This window comes from Triturus cristatus, chromosome 8 (assembly GCF_964204655.1).
Source record: "Triturus cristatus chromosome 8, aTriCri1.1, whole genome shotgun sequence".
Lineage (NCBI taxonomy): Eukaryota > Metazoa > Chordata > Amphibia > Caudata > Salamandridae > Triturus > Triturus cristatus.
Window position 1 is genome coordinate 1,005,550,071 of NC_140591.1, and position 19,839 is coordinate 1,005,569,909.

General features: G+C 39.2%; 1 protein-coding gene across 1 annotated transcript in view; it reads right to left on the reverse strand.

Moving 5' to 3' along the window:
* Positions 1-473: 473 nt before the first annotated feature.
* Positions 474-19,839, reverse strand: part of XK (X-linked Kx blood group antigen, Kell and VPS13A binding protein) — a 123,427-nt gene continuing 104,061 nt past the window's right edge. Inside the window, exon 3 of the mRNA XM_085622573.1 lies at positions 474-9,273. Coding sequence (XP_085478699.1) covers positions 8,447-9,273 — 827 coding nt within the window. The 3' untranslated portion in view covers positions 474-8,446. The remainder of the gene's footprint in view (positions 9,274-19,839) is intronic.

Sequence of the window (19,839 nt, forward strand, 5' to 3'; positions counted from 1 at the left end):
CACACACACTCTCTCTCTCTCTCTCTCTCTCTCTCTCTCTCTCTCTCTCTCTCTCTCTCTCTCTCTCTCTCTCTCTCTCTCTCTCTCTCTCTCTCTCTCTCTCTCTCTCTCTCTCTCTCTCTCTCTCTCTCTCTCTCTCTCTCTCTCTCTCTCTCTCTCTCTCTCACACACACACACACACACACACACACACACACACACACACACACACACACACACACACACTCAGTCTTTATTTTTTTTAAACAATTTAAGTAAGCACTGGCAGTTAGACATAGTGACAGAAAGGTTTGCAGAGGGGATTCACTGGTGGTTCAGTGAGAGGTATCGCATGCAACCAACACAGGAAAAACACAACACACAAAACACAACCAAAAAACAGGCAGAGGCGAAAGGAAAGATAGAAAAAAACTGAACAGACTCTTGTTGCAGGAAAGAAATGTAATTTAATTTGAGATTTTACATCTTGCCATATTTTTTACTGTGATCTTATTGAATTAGTATACATTAGTTTCAATGTGTGACAGACTCTTACCAAGTATGGCCACTAAATTGAAAACTATGCCCACAAACACTGCTGTTTCTTCATTCGATGAAAAGGAAATGACGCAAAAGTGGTGGCCGGATGGAAGGACATGGAAACAGTCAAAGGTTTGACCCCCTAAGGAACTCCCATGCTATCATACAGCACCTTGTGTCAACAGACCTGAGAGTGTGCTACCTCACAGCACGAATACTGATAGTTAGGAATCAAGGGGTTCCGGTGTGGCTCAGCACCCATGGAAGATAGCGGCAGAGCTCTGTCACAACTGTGAGGTATTTTTCATCACATACTAACACTTTGTCACAAGACTGCTACTTTTAATTTCCACATGAAGCAGAATACTTTCAGACCAGAACCACATTCACAGGTGACAGCTTAATGAGCGCTTTATCATCTTTACTGAGAGGAATGTTTACTGGTCCATCTTATCTCCTCACATGAGGTGTTTATTAAATTGAGCACACAGCTTTGGTACTAATGGCATAACCTTTTGACCCTGCAACCCTCATAAATCTCTCTGGTGTTCTGTGTGCTGGGAAGTTTCATTTTCAACAATTTATCTCTTCAAGTTAACTTCTGAAGCACTGCCATAGACTGCTGTGGGAAGTTTCATTTTCAACAATTTATCTATTCAAGTCAGTATTTATATTTTCTGAAGCACTGCAATAGACAGTCATGGGAAGTTTAATTTTTTTAACAATTTATCTATTTAAGTCCGCATTTCTATTTTCTTAAGCATTGCAATAGACTGCCATGTGAGACTGTTTTAACTACATTTTCACTGCAGCCCATTAAGAGTTAATACCCTATACCACTTCCCTTTATTTGACCATTTATATGTATGCAGGGGGGGGAAGCTAGTAATTTAAAATTACACACCCTGCCATGGCTCACTCTCAGTGTACAGTGCATCCTAAAAACTATTTTTCTTTACTGGAATCCAATATGGAACACCCTGATATGGTATCTAACGATTCTCATTCATCCTCCTCCTGCACCTCTACAATTTCTTCTAAGCAGGCCTCGAAAATACCAACCACAGCTCCACTAACAGCAAACAAAAGGCCAAAAAAAGATCTTCCATCACATGTTTTAAACCTATTTCCTCTAACTCGTTGGAGCTCCTTCTAGATGAGATCCGCACCTTGAAAAACTATATGGAGGAAACTAATACAAAGTTACAGCAACTGGACAACAAATGGTCTCTGATGAAAAATAGATTTGCGAACAGAGAAGATCAGATGCTTTCTATTCAGGATAATGCTCAAGATGTAATGCACCTCAAAGGGCGAGTGTCATATCTTAAGAAAGTTACTGAAGGTTTAGAAAATCGAAATCGAGGCAACAACCTTTGCGTTTACGGTCTTGTGAAGGAAACGGAGGGTTCTCAACCTATTTCCTTTTTCCAAAATTTCCTCACGAAAGTTTTGGACATGCCTGAATTTTCTAAAGTTTACATACAACTTGCTCATAGGCTTGGTCATCGATCTCAACATGCCTCCTCATCACAAAAACCTCGGGTGTCATAATATTTTTTCTGGAATATCAGGATCTTCTTACAGTCATCAAAGAAGTAAAAACCAGAGGACGTATTACTTGGTCAGGAAACCCATTATATTTTGTTCAAGATCTGGCTAAAGCTGCAGCAGACAGATGGAAGAAATGTCTAGGCATGCGACTGGAGATAAATTCCCGTGGAGCCAGATTTGGTCTTTTCCATCCATGCTTCTTTAAAGTAACTTACAATGACAAGAAGACAACGTACGAAGATCCCTCCATGCTTCTAAATATATTTTCACTTGAATGCTTCATATACCTTTCTTTTTATGTTTCAGATTATTGTTGCTGTATTTTTCATTGTCTAGGCTAACCTACTATTTACCTTCATGTTTTATTAGTCTTTTAAAGGTATATCTTTGTATAAGATAATGTACATCTTTTTCTTCACATTTTAGGGACTCTCTTTTTGTGTTGTGTACAGCAAAACTTCCTATTTTTTACACATATCTATGGTCTGGATATCTTCCCTCCCGCTGCCTCTGGAACCCGGCTGTTGTCATCTCCCCTTTTGTGGGCGCACCACTCCCAATTATTTTGTCCTGGTATTTGGTATGTTTTTGCCTTATTTTGTTTCTATCAACATCCTCATTTCTTTTATCCTTTTCATGTTTTATTTTCTCTATCTGCATTTCCTTCTTTCCTTCTATTTTCGTACTCTCTCCTATGTTTTCTCCCTTCTATAAATCATATTCTTCATTTTTCTCCTTATCTTTCAACATTTGTTTTCCTGTTATATTTCTCTCTCTGCTAAGAAATGCATGGTTAATTTTTTTACTCGAATAAACAATTTAAGTAATTGTTCATCATTTATAGAGTACACTAATTTCACTGAAATTCTTCATGAATTTACGCATTATTACTTGGAATGTAGAGGGGTTAGGTTCATCTATTAAATGACAAAGAGTCCATACCTATTTGGCCAAATTAAATGCTGATACTGCTTTGTTGCAGGAAACTTATGTTCCTGAATTGGAGACCAAAAAACTTGTTAGACATTGGGTGGAGTATGCATTTTCCTCACCAGGTAATGGAACACGCAATGGAGTTGTTATTCTGTATAAAACATCTTTGGATGTTACCTTGTTATCAGAATCAGATCAAGGTCGTCGGTGGCTTCTCATAAGATTATAAGTAAATAAAATACCAATATCTGTTTTTGAAATTTATGCACATACACATCCTGATAAAACATTTTGGCCCTCAATTACACCCAAACTGATGTCTATTCCTGATGGCTATTTAGTGTTTGGTGGGGATTGCAATCTGGTAATTGGATCCTTTTAAAATCGCTCCTCCAAGTCTTCTTTTGTCCCTTCCTATAGTCACAAACAATTCCCCACAGCCATTTAACAAAGATCCGTTATTAATTCCTGGAGAATTTGCAACTCCTGTTTACAAGAATATTCTTTTTTCTCCTCAGTACATTTCTCTCAATCTAGGATTGTTTGCTTTTTTGTTTCTAAACCCTTATCTCAACATATCTTACGAGCTGATATAGGCACTATTTTAAGTTCTGATCATGCACCTGTATTTCTGGATCTAGACCTCCTTCCCCTTAGCCCCCAAAGTTAGACGTTGGCTCTTCAATACTTCTCTTTTATTATATACCTCTTTCACACAACGTTTTGATACTTTTATAACATATATTTTTTACTGAAAGAATCTCCTGACTTATCATTTCCAATTATTTGGGATACATTCAAAGCTGCTTCTAGAGAGTTTATCATCACTTATGTTTCCACTAAAAAGAAAATAAATTTTTTTAAAACCACTGGATTTAATGAAAAATATTTAATCCTTAGAACAATCCTACTTGGTACCAAATCTAAGTCTTGTTTAGATAATTTAATAAAGGCTACATTTAATTCTAATAATCTCTTCATGGAAGAGGCTAATTCTTATCTCCTCAAATCCAGATTCAGATTCTATGGTGGTCATAATAAAGCAGGTAAACTCTTAGTAAATTATCTTAAAATTAAAAAAGAGCAAACTAAAATAGAAACTCTTTTAAGAGATGATTCAATGTCCCTTTTTAGAGACCATTATATCCTCAATGAATTTACAAAATTCTATAAAATAATCTTTACACGCCAGAATTAGATCCTCAACAATCTGATATAAACTCATATATTTTTCTATCCATAAGGAATTCGAATTAACTACTATTTTTTCTTCCCTTGATTCTGATATCACAACTTATGATATTTCTACTGCCATTAACTTTATTAAAAAAGGTCATGCTCCTGGGCCTGATGATTTTCCTATTGAATTCTACCTTCATTTCTCTAAACAATTGATCCCTAAATTACATTGATTATTTACTTACTTTACTTCTTCCAATTCAGCAGCTGGGAAATGTCAAGAAGCCTAAATATGCCTTATACCAAAAGATAATAAAAATCATAAGTTATACAAAAATTATAGACCTATTTCCTTTGTTAATTTTGATTGAGATATTTGCTAATATTCTGGAATAATACCTTGATCCTCTCTTCCCCACTTTAATTGGTCGTGAACAAGCTGGTTTCGTTAAATGTAGACAACTCTCTGATAATACCAAGCTTTTCTTAGATATCTAAGTAAATGTAAAGCTTATAAACATTCTTTAGAAGCCATTTCCTTGGATGCTGAGAAAGCTTTTGATCGTATACACTGGAAATTTTTATTCTCTACTTTCATGGTTTGGTATTGGGGAAAAGTTCATTAACTTAGTTTCTCTTTTATATTATTCCCCTTCCACATCTATATTTGTCAGTGGCCTAATCTCTCCTTTTCTTTTACACAGAGGTGTATATTAAGGCTGTCCCTTATCGCCTCTTCTTTTTATTCTAGCTCTTGAACCTTTTCTCTCTAAAATTTGACAAAATAGTGCCAGACAAGGATTCAAATAAGGAGGTAAACAAATTAAATGATATTTTCTTATATATGGCCTCTCATGATTCTTCTTTGCAACCCTTTTTAAATGCAGTTTCCACTTTTGCCAAACATTCAAGTTATAAACTTAATTCTGACAAATGTGAAATCCTTCTTCATAACAACAATATCCTCCCTTCAGGATTTCTTTGGGACCCAACAAAAATTAAATATATCACGCAACACTACTACTTTACTGTTTACTTTATCTAATCGTACTTCACGATGGAATCCGCTATGTCTGTCCTGATGGGGTAGGTTAGATTCTATTAAGATGATGTTAGTCTCCATTATTCTTTTCTGTCTTTCGCCAATTCCAATTAAGCTTCCCGCCTCTACTTAAACAATAAAATCTATTCTTACTGCATTCTTATGGTATAATAAAAAACAATGTATATCTTTGTCCAAATTACAAAGGCAAAAGCAGCAAGGGGGAGTTAATTTTCCTAATTTTTAATCTTATCAAAATGCGTTCTTTTTAAAACAGTCAATACATTTTCAAGATGGTCTAACCACACTTCCATCTCCCTTATGGTCAGAATTGGAGTTATCTTTTATTCAACCTTTCTCCTTTGCAGAATGTTTGTCCTTTACTCAACGCCCTTCTTCCATGTCTCTTCCTATTCTCAAAAATGCTTGCAAAATAATACGTCCATTTTATATTTCATCCCTTTTGCCGCTAGATCAATTCCTTCAATCCTCGATCTGGTATAATTCATTCATTAAAATTTATAATAAAACTATCTTTTGGAAAGCCTGGAGAGAAAAAGGTCTATTATGGATTCATAAATTGATACATAACTCCTCACCTATCTCTTTTTCTCATGTTCAATCCATCTTTCACTTCCCTCTTTCATATCAACACAAATTTCAGTCACTGATCCCTTTTATTTCTACCACATACCTTTCACTTTCTTCGTTACCCATTTTCCCTCTTTCTATTTCACCTATACCAACATAATGGCTAACTGCCCCTACCACTTCTCATATATACCCACCATAACTCTCCCCCTGTTGATCAACCAAACCTAGAGTTACAGTGGGAAGCAGATCTTCACACCTCCTTTCCCATTCCCTTGTAGAACAAATTATGGCTTAAAATTTGCAATATCGTGACGTGCTGCCAACACAACTGAAACACTCTGTTTTTATTTATAACCGTCTAATAATCACTCCTGCGTCTTTACACAAATTTTATGGCGCCACTCCATCTTGTTGGTTCTGTTATGCATCAATATCTGATATTAAACATATTTTATTTGAATGTCCCAGCACCTATCAATTTTGGTTACAAGTATGGAAAAATATGCACTCTATTTTTCATACACATATACCATTCTTCCATGGCATTGTTGTACTTCTAAAATACAAATTGTAGACTTAATAATTGCTGTCACATTTCAACAGATTACTAACAATTGGAAGAATGCTCTGCATAGCTCATTTCAAGCATGGTGGTATGGTGTTTGTTATAATCATAAGCTAGATAGAGCTTATAATGTCCCAATGTATCTGACTATTGAACGAAATTCTCTTTGGTCTCCAGTAACCATTTTTCTAGATTCCTCAGCTTTAAAGACTTTCATACATCAGCCCTTAACTGATGAAGTATCTAAACTTCCATGAATATATTGTTTTTCTTATTAGAGCTTCCATTCTAGTAGTAATATGTTATCCTTTTTTGTTTCCCTGATATTTACTCTATAATTTTTCTAATTCTATACTGTTTAAAATTATGCTAATTTCATTACATGAGAAGTGCTTTTATTTTTGCGTCTTTCTATTTTCTTTTTCCCTCCACCCTTATCCTGGTTTCTACATATAATTGCAAATATTTTCCTGTTCTATCTTATTAATATTCAAATGTTTTCAGTACTTTGTTATTATATTATAAGGTTAACCTGTGATTTTGGTATTTCCCTTTTCATACTTAATAAACTTTACTTTTAAAACTTAAAAAGAAATGAGTCAATGGGTTCCATTTGCAGCCTTAGCATATGTTTTCTACCTTGTGCGTATTTCCGTATTAAAGAAGCTCTGATTAGAGTTGGTAATCACAGGTGCCATCCATTTATTTTTAGGATAGATTGTACCAGGTCTTAGAGGGGCAAGACATTGAAGGGCTCTGGAAAAATTTCGAAGGGCTGTTGTGGGTAAAGTGTAATCCGGGTATTTTAGATAGGAAGTTCTTTGGACAAGGTACTTTCAGACAGGGAGTAATGTTTATTGTCATGGAAAAGTTTTCAATGAGTTTGCGGAGTTTTAATAATGTGCCTATTGATCACTACCATATAACTGATCATATTCTGGAAATTATTAATTAAAAAATGTTGCCTGAAGATACTAGCTATGTAATACATGTAGGGTCCCACTGGAACTGATTGGCACTCCTTCGAAAAACAATGGTGGCCAGAACAGGAAATATAGCTAAGCACTTTCTCAAGCCTAGCATGTATTAGTTCCATAAGATGCTAAGTACAAGAAACAATTGCAAGTTACAGGCCAAACTACTGAAGAATGCAGTACAACATTTTCCTCCACACGTAATATTCCCTATAATTTATTTGACTAGGGTGCAGACAGTGCACAGTACACAGCACTGAACAAGATATCTACGTTGGCCACAATATTTAACATCATTATGTTGTGCTGCCAACAAAACTTTTATTTACACAATTTTGCCTAACCAATTGCCCCTCAGGCACTGTGGTTCAACAGTATTCACATTATATTTACAGAGTAATAGGAATAGCTTGTAGAAGTACTTAGTACTCGTCAAGTGGTATAAATGGGCGTCACGCCACAATATCATGGCCAACAATTTTGACCTGCACACCTATCCACTCCGCAGTATAAAATACCTCTATATGGTGATGGTAAGCATATATAGGGAAGGGAAGAATTGCTATTCTAACTACTTACCTTGGCAATATCTTGGTGGTCGGTATTGTGGAGTCAATAGGAGTGCAGGTTAATGTTAAAACTTTGATATTGTGACTCCCAACACTACAGACACGGAGTCTGATTGACTTTCGTGAAAAGTGAATTTGTCATTTGTTCTCCAACCTTCATTGCCATTACTAAGACAAAATACTACTGAAATGACATCACCTGCCACAAAAAGGATATCTGTCTTATATGACAAACCAGAACCCTGCTTTGTGGGGCAAACCTGTCCCAAAAATGCAAAACATAAAATGTACCGACATAAGGACTGTGGAGAGGCTGCCACCATCTTTGTATAAGATCTATGTAATCGTTACCACAGCGTTCGCTTTACTTTGTCTGGCAAAATGGCATCCTCTAAACAGGTGCTGTTGAGTGGGCAACAACAGTGCCCAGACAGCACAGAACACAGATAACCTCTGTGTTTTAATACTTAATGGCTGCAATGCCATCTGCAATGTGCGAACAAGCCTGTTTCTCGCTTCAGGCATTGGCAGCCGCTTCTTCTTGTGCATTCACGTTCTGGGACTCATTGGTTTTGCTACCAGCTGGCACATTATCACCATCGTTGAAGGACTTTATGTCCCCTTTTTCTAGTGAGTCGGAAGAATTTAGAGGCTTGCATATGAAACAAAGGAACTTGAAGCATGCAAGCAAGCCCTCTGAGATGCTGGAAGAAAAGAGCTTCTTGCAAGGATGGCAAAACTGGTAGAACACAAGCATGAACAAAACAGAAAAGCAGTAACCTATCAGTAGTTGGAGCACCAGCAAAGGGGCACATACGTATGTGTAGACATCCGTTTTAAAGATGTACCACAAGAGCAGGAGAAAGGCGTTCTCGATAAACCGCAGCATGTAATACACAGCCATTCTGTACCAGTTCTGGGATTTGTTAATCAAGTCTGGATCATTTAGTTTCAGCTGAACAGCTGACCAGCAGAACATGTTAATGCCTGCATACAAGAATGTCAAAAGACACAAAACGATTCCAGTGCCCAACCTTGACAGGGCCTTTTCTAAATTCTCAGGGAAAGGGGACTTGCTCTGCCAGTAGAGGACCCAGGGGTAAGAGAAGAAAACAAAGAAGTTCCCCAGCACCACTGGGAGGATCCAGATTTGTAGGACAGAGCTGAATAGGACCAGGACAGTGACTCTAGTGGCGATTTCCAGGCTCCTCCAGAGGAATACGCACAGGTAGGCCACAGGTCTCACACTAATCTCGTAATCGTCATATTTGATCTTAATTGCCAAGATGTTGCAGCGTATAGCACCATAGACGATGGAAAGCAGGGAAATGGTCATACAGACACCTGTAAATAAAAAAAGCATGGTGAGTACAGATGGACTTTGAACATGCAGAGGACTTTCTCATGCACACGCTGAATGATTCTTCAGAGACATAAACTATACAAGAGGTCAAACCGATATTGTCAATGTAAAATGACACTTACATTTGTTACTGTATGGCGCCATGCCTCAATGATGGAGCTCTATCTGAGATATAAGAGACACTAGCTCAAAGCTCTCATCCATCAGATGTTGCGTCATCTGGGCATACTTCACAAAAAAGGTGTACTTGTATATTATTCCTAATGTCTGCCACCAGACCATATTGGCTGTGACAAAAGAATTAACTGAGAGACAGCGAGATTAATTAATTTGCGTGGAATATCCTGGTTTTTTAAAGTGAGTAAAGTTTAGATTTGAATGTGTGACTTCTTGCTCCAAATCTAACAACATAGGGCCTGATTTAGAGTTGGGTGCATGGGTGCTCGGTCATAAGTGTGACGGATATCCCGCCTGTGGTATTACAAGTGCACTACAAAATAATGCACTTGTAAAAAGGTGGACTAAATGGAGCAGTTTATCATTGTCTTAATTTTTCATGTCTGAGGTTTAGGAATGTCAAAGTAGCTTGTTCTTATTTTTAAGTAACACTTATCTTTCTTGCAAACCTACTTCATCACACACTTTTAGTTGATAGGAACTTAACGTGTGAGCTACTGATCCTTTCTGCTGATAGAGCTTGCTCACAAATAGGATGGCAGCAGAAGGAATTGTTAGGTGAATACACTGCTTCATGTTATGGGAACACCATTTTATTAGGCCTTTTAGTTAACCAAAAACTGCATTATGAATCTTTTAAGACACCTATTGGTCTTGAGTACCAGAATCCAACTCATTGTTGAAAGAAAGTGTAGAGCTAGAAAACTAGTGCCCAAAGGGATGGAGCATGTAGTCACCCAAATATACTCATTGTAATGCGTTCTCCCTAATCTCAGGCCTTTGCTAACTGAATAAGAGACCACACATCTAAAATAAACATATTTTTGGCACATATTGAATGCTTTCTGGAATGCTTATTTGGCCATCCCTATTCTCCAGGTCCAGAAAGACTATAGATCTCAATAGCCAATACACTAAGATTTCACTGTTACTCCAAAGCAAACCTTCAATATTTTGACAAACGTGTTGTAGAGAAACAAATAATTATAGGACAGCAATAGATAAGAACATACAAATGTAATAAATAACTGGCAAGTATTATAATTCAGACATGATCTACGAGCTGAGAAGATTGTGCCATATTATTTTAATGCCTCCTCTTTGGCACACATGAAAAAACAAACATTGGACTTCCTGCAGTGCTGAAACTGACAATACAATTCAAAGCAATGTTCTTCAAAACAATGTCACTGCTTCCTATCTAACACCCATAATGTGTGATCTTACATAGTGGACGGCATAATACATTAGTGAAATGTTAAATTGGCGCAGGTAGCAAAACGTAAATAGTTTTTGGAAAAAAATGCCTACTAATCATAAGTTATTTAATTGCAGTGAAAAGCAGAAAGTCAAACAATTGAGCACATGCAAGGGACATGATCAATAGAGACACAAAATCTGTGTGTGTGTGCCGAGCGATAATCCATGACCTTAAGTGTTCATAATCTATGCACCTCATTATATAGATTAGATTTTCTTTTAAACGTACTTTATTGATTTTCAATTTACAGGTATTTCACACACTTATTCTATTCCTATTACCGATTCATTGCAGATATGTTTGTAAATTATACCTCGTTCTTGATAAGACATATCAGTTGGCAGGGTAAGACAGTAGGCAATCAATATATTCTAGAACACATTTTTGAAAAGAGAAAAGCAGGCACAGACAAAAAGATTAAACAACCCCTGCTTCCCACCCAAAACTAGTTTGAGTGGTCCATTTTGGTTTTGTGGTGTACACGATGGGGCGCTTGTAAGGTGCCTTGATATGGCAGTGTGTGGGTATGCGCCCAATGTGCAGGCAGCTAGGTGAGGAGAATAAACGTTCCCCATGCCTGTTAGGTATCAGATATGTGTGCCCAGAATTGCTTCAGAAGGTGAGCCCAATCCATCGAAATTGGTTTCTTAGGAAGCCCTCTATACTCCTCTCGCGTCAGAGCTGTACCTCCTGCAGTAGCCCAGCGCAGAACCTCCTCCCTGCAAGCCCCCTCTCTTGGTGCCTTATGTGACTTCCACCGTTGTGTCAGCATTCTTTCTGCCAATAGTAAGGAAAGGTTGGCGAAGCGTTTAATCACTTTAGCTGTTTTGGGGAGAGGGGCAAATCCAGGATACAGGATTCCATAGACAACCAAGAGGTTATCCCCGACAGATGTGAGAGACCCTCTGAATCCTACCCCAGTAACTGGACAGAGATGGGCATGATCAGACCGTATGAATTAAGTCTGCGTTAGGTGTATGACAACATGGGCACCCAGAAGAGGCCGACGGGTAAGTTACATGTACCTTGTGTGGTGTTAAGTATGCTCTATATAGTACTGAGAGCTTTATGAACTTGAACCGGGTATTACGGGAAATCTGCTTCGGGTATTCAAGAATAGTGGCCCATCCCATTTCAGACACAGTTTTCACTGTTACTTTCTCATTTCTGTTTTAAGGGGAGCAACAAGTTTGAAAGATGCTCCCATAGGCCCCCATATAGCAAGTGTACCGGATAGCTCCCGTGACCCATTGTGAGAAGTGCGAGGAGTAGTTCAGAGGTGCACAGGGTTCTTTGTTCTCTCCTGCCCTGTGTTGATGGACATAGAGGAGGATACCAGCATGGGTTAGAAATGTGTCGGGTACCCTGTGGGTGATCACAAATTTTGCGTGTGGCATAAGGGTGCTGTCTGCAAACAGGGATCCTACTGTCGCCAGTTCCGCCCTCTCCGATGGGGCTAGCCTGCAGGTCATCAGCGTCCCCATTGGTGTTGGTAGACCACTAAGTGGAATATTCAGTGCGTAAGGGGTGGGCGTGTTAGTATATTTTAGGGCCACTTTCCAGTCGTGCATAGCATTCCTAAGCAACAATGAGTTTGCCTGTTGTTTCGGGGATTCTGGGCAAAGTAGGGCTTGAAGTGTCCCTTGTAGGAGTTGTATGGGTGCGTAGCCAATCTCAAACTGGTTGTGGTTAGCCAACCAATATGCCAACCATTGGAGTTATCCAACTATACAATACGTTTTAAAGCCTGGGTCCCCCATACCGCCTTTAGTTGCTGGTGATTGGAGTTTAGACAGGCTAATCCTACAACAACCTCCTCTCCAAATCAAGTCGATCAATAAAGTGTCCAGGAGCCTAAATACCCAAGCAGGGATTACTATTGGCAAATTTACAAAATGGTATAACGATCTCGGTAGCATTACCATCTTGGCCACCTCTAGTCGACCCGCTGTGGATAATGGTACTTTAACACAAAAGGCCACTTGGGCCTTCAAGGAGTTAATCATGCGTACTAGGTTCCCTTCAAGGATGTCCTGTGTATCTTTGTAAATCTGGATGCCAAAATATCTGAAGGTGACCGGCTCCACTTTCAGTTGTACCTTACCAAACTGCAAGACAGGCACTGTGTAAGAGACTTAGAATGAGTACACGCATGATTTGGAGGCATTGATCAGGAGTCCTGACAAGTCACCGAATTGTGTAAGCAGAGAGGATAGTGTGCGCCTGTCCAGGCGTAGATCTCTAAGATAAAAGAGCATGTCATCGGCGTACAAGGACACCGAGTGTGTAACCCAACCTATCGGTATCCTGATTGCTGGCATTTCCTGGCGAAGATGATGAGCCAGTGGCTCTATTGCTAATACAAACAAAAGTGGTAATAGGGGACAGCCTTAACGGGCCCCACGGAATATCCGATATGATAGGGAAATATATTGGCTGGTTTTGGCTCTAGCCGTAGGCAGAGTATAAAGCAACTCGACCCATTGCCAATATTCAGGATGGATTCCATATAGTCGTAGCGTTGCGAGCATGTAGTCCCACCCTAAGGTGTTGAATGCTTGCCGGATGTCCAGTGATAGACAGCCAGCCTTTGGGAAATGGTCACTGGATGAGTCAATTAAGGCAAATAGGCGGCGTATATTTAAAGAAGCACTGTTACGCGGTACAAAGCCACATTGGTCTGTATGAATCAGCCTGGGGAGCAAGGGAAGAAGGTGGCGGGCCAGCATTTTACTGAGTATCTTATACTCCATATCTAGGATCGATAAATGCCTGTAAGAGGATGACTCATTGGACGGTTTATCTGGTTTAGTAAAGAGGTTACTATTGCTTCCCTGATTGTGGGGGGGCAAGAAGCCCTCCTCCAGGGGTGATACTTATAGCTGTTGCAGTTTTGGTGTCAGTTGTGGTGTAAAGGTAGAGTAAAATTCTATAAGAAGCCCGTCCGAGCCCGGCTCCTTGTTGCGAGCTAGCTCATTGATGGCCCCATGAATCTGTCTTTTTGTTAGGGGACGCCAGGTCCTTAACATCCGCTGCCGAGATCACAGGAAGGGTCACCGCCATGAGGAAAGTGTCTATCGCCTCCGATGAGGATGGTTGTGAAGTGGTGTATTGATCTGTATAATAATCATGAACACCATATTGATTTCAAGTTGCGTAGTCACCAACCTGTGTGTAGGGGTGTTAACTGATAGTATAGGTGTGGGAGAAGGCTGGAGCTGTATTAGATGAGCCAGTAATGTACACGACCTGTCCACCTCAGAGTGTGCCCATTGGGTATAGGCGTTTAGGTCGATCAGCTGTAAGCACCCCAAGAGTTCTGCATATCTCACACCTGTCTCTCTCATCTCCCCTGCCTTATATACATGATTCTGAGCTGCTACCTCTAGAGATTGCAACTTTGTCTCTAGCTCCGTTATATCCCAAATGACTTCCCACCTGGCCCCCACTACAGCGCTCATTGAGACGCTACCAATCACTACTTTGAAGGCCTCCCATTCTATCAGAAGTGTGGTGGCTGTGTCCACATTCTCAGAAAAGTAGGAGGTGATTGTGGTGGCTAAAGTGTTTCTAAATACTGAAACACCTTATTTTATTTATTTATATATATAAATATATATATTATAAATGCACTTCGCTCCATGGTCCACCAATAGGCGCAACTGCACTCTTGAGGACGGGTGCACAACATGGTGGTGGGTACATGCTTAAATGAACGCTCCTGTTTCAAAGAAACACTGCACTCATGGAGTCCGCTCAGGTAACTGTTATTGTTAATCCACAAGGACGCGTTTCGGCAATGAGCCTTCTTCCTGCTTGCTTTGCATAAACAAATGGCACTGACATGTCCGTGCTTTTGTTTTGCATCCTGGATCGTCATTGGTTGCTTTATATGTTGGGAGGGAGAGGATTGGTTAACTCTGGGCCAATGGCATCGCCCCATCAGTTTGATATTCGTAACTTTTCCCTGTATGAAAACGCACTACGTGAAAATGAATTTCAATCACAATCCAAATGGAAAAATTATAGCGTTTCATATTGTTCCTCCCTTAGGCATTTTTCGAAGTGCGCCAACAGTCAATAAGATTTTTCCTTCTCCTCCCAATTTTTTGGATGTCAATGTCGTTCTGGTTACCTTCGCAGTGGGCAGTAAACCATATTTTTGTCGAAAGATGTTTTGTCAATACACGATCGCTCTAAATGAAAGGCTACGGCTCAGGTGAACTGAGTCTGTCTTCACTGTAAATTAGATTGAGAATTGCCGCAATTGGTATTTTCTAATGTAATATATAAGAGTAGAGATGATGTTAATTTATCCAAAAAGATAATGTTTGCATTTTGGCAGCTGCTCCGAAATATGATGTTAAAGTCTTTTTTCACTGTTTATAAGTAAATAATCACGTGGTGTTATAAGGAAATGCAAGGACACTAAACGGCACTCGTGAACAAGGAACAAGGGACGAGGTCCCGAAACGCGTCGAGTTGCCATATGGTTGCCGAATAAAACAACTGCTTAAGAAGTCATTTTGTGTCCGTGGTTGCTGTCTCCTTGTGAAGCTGTACAGCGAATGTTTTGGATATATATATATAACCTACTGGCGGTCGCCAGTAGGTAGTTATAGTTAGGACCTATTTTCCATAGGAAATCCGCAACATTCTATTCCCAATAACTTTGGCGCCGATTGATGAATCTTCGCAAAATTTTCAAAAATTTTGGCCAGCTCCGGTCCGCTCCTATCCTGAAAGTCTCGGGATGATTCGTGTAGCGGGGGCCGAGAAAAAAGGGGGGTCCCAAAACATGTTTTCCCCATTCAATTTCCCATAGGACCTTTAGCCGCAGCTACAGCCCGAACTGCTGAACGTAATTACACCAAATTTGGCAGAAAGGTAGTCCTCAGTTCAGACTTGTGCCTTTTGCTTAAATGGTGTAAATCCGTTCAGTAGTTCCCGAGAATATCAAAAGTAAAATCACATATATATCTGGGCGGAGCCTAACCACACATCTCATCGTGAGATCTGATTGGCTGTCAGCACTTCATCCAAGAAGTGTTGGCAGCCATCTTGGGACCAATATACATGATAGCACCTCATTAAAAAGCATTGCAGTTAATAGAAGGTTTTAAGACTTTAGTTACATTATAAATCATTTGTTGATGGTACCATACTCATTTTATGAATTGTGATATGTTCTAAGGTGATTTTTACCATGTGAAAAAGCCTTCTTCTGGGATATCGTGAATCAAGTTTGAGAGAAAACTATTTTCTCATGCTTTTCCCACAGAGGTTTGGAAGGTGATTTATAAGCTAAACTGAGAGCATATTTTCTGTAAATTCACATTATCTTTCTCAGTCATGTGAGCATGAAGTCTGACATTCTCAGTAACACATGTACATCCAACAAGGGAAGAGACTGTCAGTTGATTCCTTTGTGTTCTACTGCAGCTTCCCAGAGTGTTCCAAAGAACAACTAGAGTGCTAACAGTCCTACTTATGATAAACGCACACCTGAAGCCATCTTGATTGGAATAAATTGGTAACTCTTAAAACATTTAATTTAAAAAGGAACAAAATGAGGATGTTCATTTTGCCACATAATGTATGATTAGTGCTGCAGAAAGGAAAATTAGGGCACATTTTGAGTGACTTCTCAAATCCTCTTCTATTTCATTAAAATATTCTGACATGCAGACTGAAACATGCACTTTCAATACCAGCAGAAGACTTCCCTGGTGAGCGGTACCTTTACTACAATGATCTAATGAGGTACTAGAGTGCTAGCATTCTGGATTTTTGGTAAATGTGTGACACATCTGAATGCCTTCTTGATGGAATCAAATAAAAAAACTGAAAGTATTCCTACTGAGGAGAGTGTAGTAAATGAGGAAATTAGAAAACTTCATAACACATAAGTCTCCCAAGATGGCCACCAGAGACAAAAGAGCCCAAATGTAGCACAAATATCACCCACATGTAGCCCAAAGACAGAATGTCCCAGAGTGTTCTAAAGAACAACTAGAGCGCTAACAGTCTTACTTATGACAAAAGTATGGCACACCTGAAGCCATCTTGATTGGAATAAAGTGGTAACACTTAAAACATTTAATTTGCAAATGAACAAAATGAGGGGGTTCATTTTGCCATAGAAATTATAATTAGTGCTGCAGAAAGAAAAATTAGGGCACATTTTGACTTCTCAAATCCTCGTCTATTTCATTAAAAAATTCTGACATGCAGACTGAAACATGCACTTTGAATACCTGTCCAGCAGCAGACTTTCCTGGTGAGCAGTAGCTTTACTACAGTGATCTAATGAGCAACTAGAGTGCTACCATTCAGAATTTATGGCAAATGTGTGACACATCTGAATGCCTTCTTGATGGAACCAAAGTAAACCAGCATTGAAAATGCAATAAATCTCGCCCTCGTTTAAGCTAAAGCAATTTTGTTTGTAATTAGGTAGCTTTTTAGCTTTGCTTTTATTAGTGTTTTTCAAACTTTCATTTACATAACATGCATTTGCATGCATATATGTATATGTATGCATGCATTTATATTTGTATTTATATAGATACGCAGATTATATATATGTTTATATATGTATGTATATAAATGCATATGCAGATATATATGTGCATATGTGTAGAGAGACGTAGAAGTGTAGAGTAGAGAGAGAGGTAGAGAGGTAGAGAGTAGAGGATGAGTAATAGAGAGTAGAGAGTGAGGAGTAGTGTAGAGTGAGTAGTAGAGAGTAGTAGAGAGTGAGTAGTAGAGAGTGAGTAGTAGAGAGTGAGTAGTAGAGAGTAGTAGAGAGTGATTAGTAAAGAGTAGTAGAGAGCGAGTAGTAGAGAGTGAGTAGTAGAGATTGAGTAGTAGAGATTGAGTAGCAGAGAGAGAGTAGTAGAGAGTAGTAGAGAGTGAGTAGTAGAGAGTGAGTAGTAGAGCGTGAGTAGTAGAGAGTAGTAGAGAGTGAGTAGTAGAGAGTAGTAGAGAGTGAGTAGTAGAGAGTAGCAGAGAGTGAGTAGTAGAGTAGTAGAGAGTGAGTGGTAGAGAGTAGTAGAGTGAGTAGTAGAGAGTGAGTAGTAGAGAGAGTAGTAGAGAGTAGTAGAGAGTGAGTAGTCGAGAGAGAGTAGTAGAGAGTGAGTAGCAGGGAGTAGTAGAGAGTAGTAGAGTTAGTAGTGAGTAGTGGAGAGTGAGTAGTAGAGTGTGAGTGGTAGAGAGTAGTAGAGTGAGTAGTAGAGAGTAGTAGAGAGTGAGTAGAGAAAGAGTAGTAGAGAGAGAGTAGTAGAGAGTGAGTAGTAGAGAGAGTAGCAGAGAGTAGTAGAGTAGTAGATAGTAGCAGAGAGTAGTAGAGTAGTAGAGAGAGAGTAGTACAGAGAGTAGTAGAGTAGTCGAGAGAGCAGTAGAGAGTGAGTAGTAGAGAGAGAGAGTAGTAGAGAGTGAGTAGTAGAGAGTAGTAGTGCATATGTGTGCGTGTAGAGAGAGGTAGAGAGGTAGAAGTGTAGAGGTAGAGAGTAGTAGAGAGAGAGGTAGAGAGTAGAGGATGAGTAATAGAGAGTAGAGAGTGAGTAGTAGAGAGTAGTAGTGAGTGAGGAGTAGTAGAGAGTGAGTAGTAGAGAGTAGTAGAGAGTGGGTAGTAGAGAGTAGTAGAGAGTGAGTAGTAAAGGGTAGTAGAGAGCGAGTAGTAGAGATTGAGTAGTAGACATTGAGTAGCAGAGAGAGAGTAGTAGAGAGTGAGTAGTAGAGAGAGTAGTAGAGAGTGAGTAGTAGTAGAGTGGGTAGTAGAGAGAGTAGTAGAGAGTGAGTAGTAAAGAGTAGTAGAGAGTGAGTAGTAGAGTAGTAGAGAATGAGTAGTAGAGTAGTAGAGAGTGAGTGGTAGAGTAGTAGAGAGTGAGTGGTAGAGTAGTAGAGAGTGAGTGGTAGAGAGTAGTAGAGTGAATAGTAGAGAGTGAGTAGTAGAGAGAGTAGTAGAGTAGTAGAGTGAGTAGTAGAGTGAGTAGTAGAGTGAGTAGTAGAGAGAGAGTAGTAGAGAGAGAATAGTAGAGAGTGAGTAGTGGAAAGTGAGTAGTAGAGAGATAGTAGAGAGTGAGTAGTAGAGAGAGAGTAGTGGAGAGTAGTAGAGAGTGAGTAGTAGAGAGTGAGTAGTAGTTGAAAGTAGTAGAGAGTGAGTAGCAGGGAGTAGTAGAGAGTGAGTAGTAGAGTGAGTAGTAGAGAGTAGTGGAGAGTGAGTAGTAGAGTGTGAGTGGTAGAGAGTAGTAGAGAGTAGTAGAGAGAGAGTAGTAGAGAGTGAGTAGTAGAGAGAGTAGCAGAGAGTAGCAGAGAGTAGTAGAGTAGCAGAGAGTGAGTAGTAGAGAGTGAGTAGTAAAGAGAGAGAGTAGTAGAGAGTGAGTAGTAGATAGTAGTAGTGGAGAGAGAGTAGTGGAGAGTAGTAGAGAGTGGGTAGTAGAGTAATAGAGAGTGAGTGGTAGAGAGTAGTAGAGAGTAGTAGAGAGTGAGGAGTAGTAGAGAGTAGTAGAGAGCGAGTAGTAAAAGGAACACAATGAGGGGGTTCATTTTGCCATAGAAATTATGATTAGTGCTGCAGAAAGAAAAATTAGGGCACATTTTGACTTCTTAAATCCTCTTCTATTTCATAAAATAATTCTGACATGTAGACTGAAACATGCACTTTGAATACCAGCAGCAGACTTCCCTGTGAGCAGTAGCTTTACTACAGTGGTCTAATGAGGAACTAGAGCGCTACCATTCAGAATTTATGGCAAATGTGTGACACATCTGAATGTCTTCTTGATGGAACCAAAGTAAACAAGCATTGCTTGTATTAGTGTTTTTCAAACTTTCATGTATATAACATGCATATGTATGCATATATGTATATGTATGCATGCATTTATATTTGTATTTATATAGATATGCAGATTATATATATGTTTATATATGTATGTATATATATATACACATCCATATATATAAATGCATATATATGCATATATATATGTGCATATGTGTGCGTGTAGAGAGAGGTAGAGGTGTAGAGGTAGAGAGAGGTAGAGAGGTAGAGAGTGAGTAGTAGAGAGTAGTAGAGATTAGTAGAGAGAGTAGCAGAGAGTGA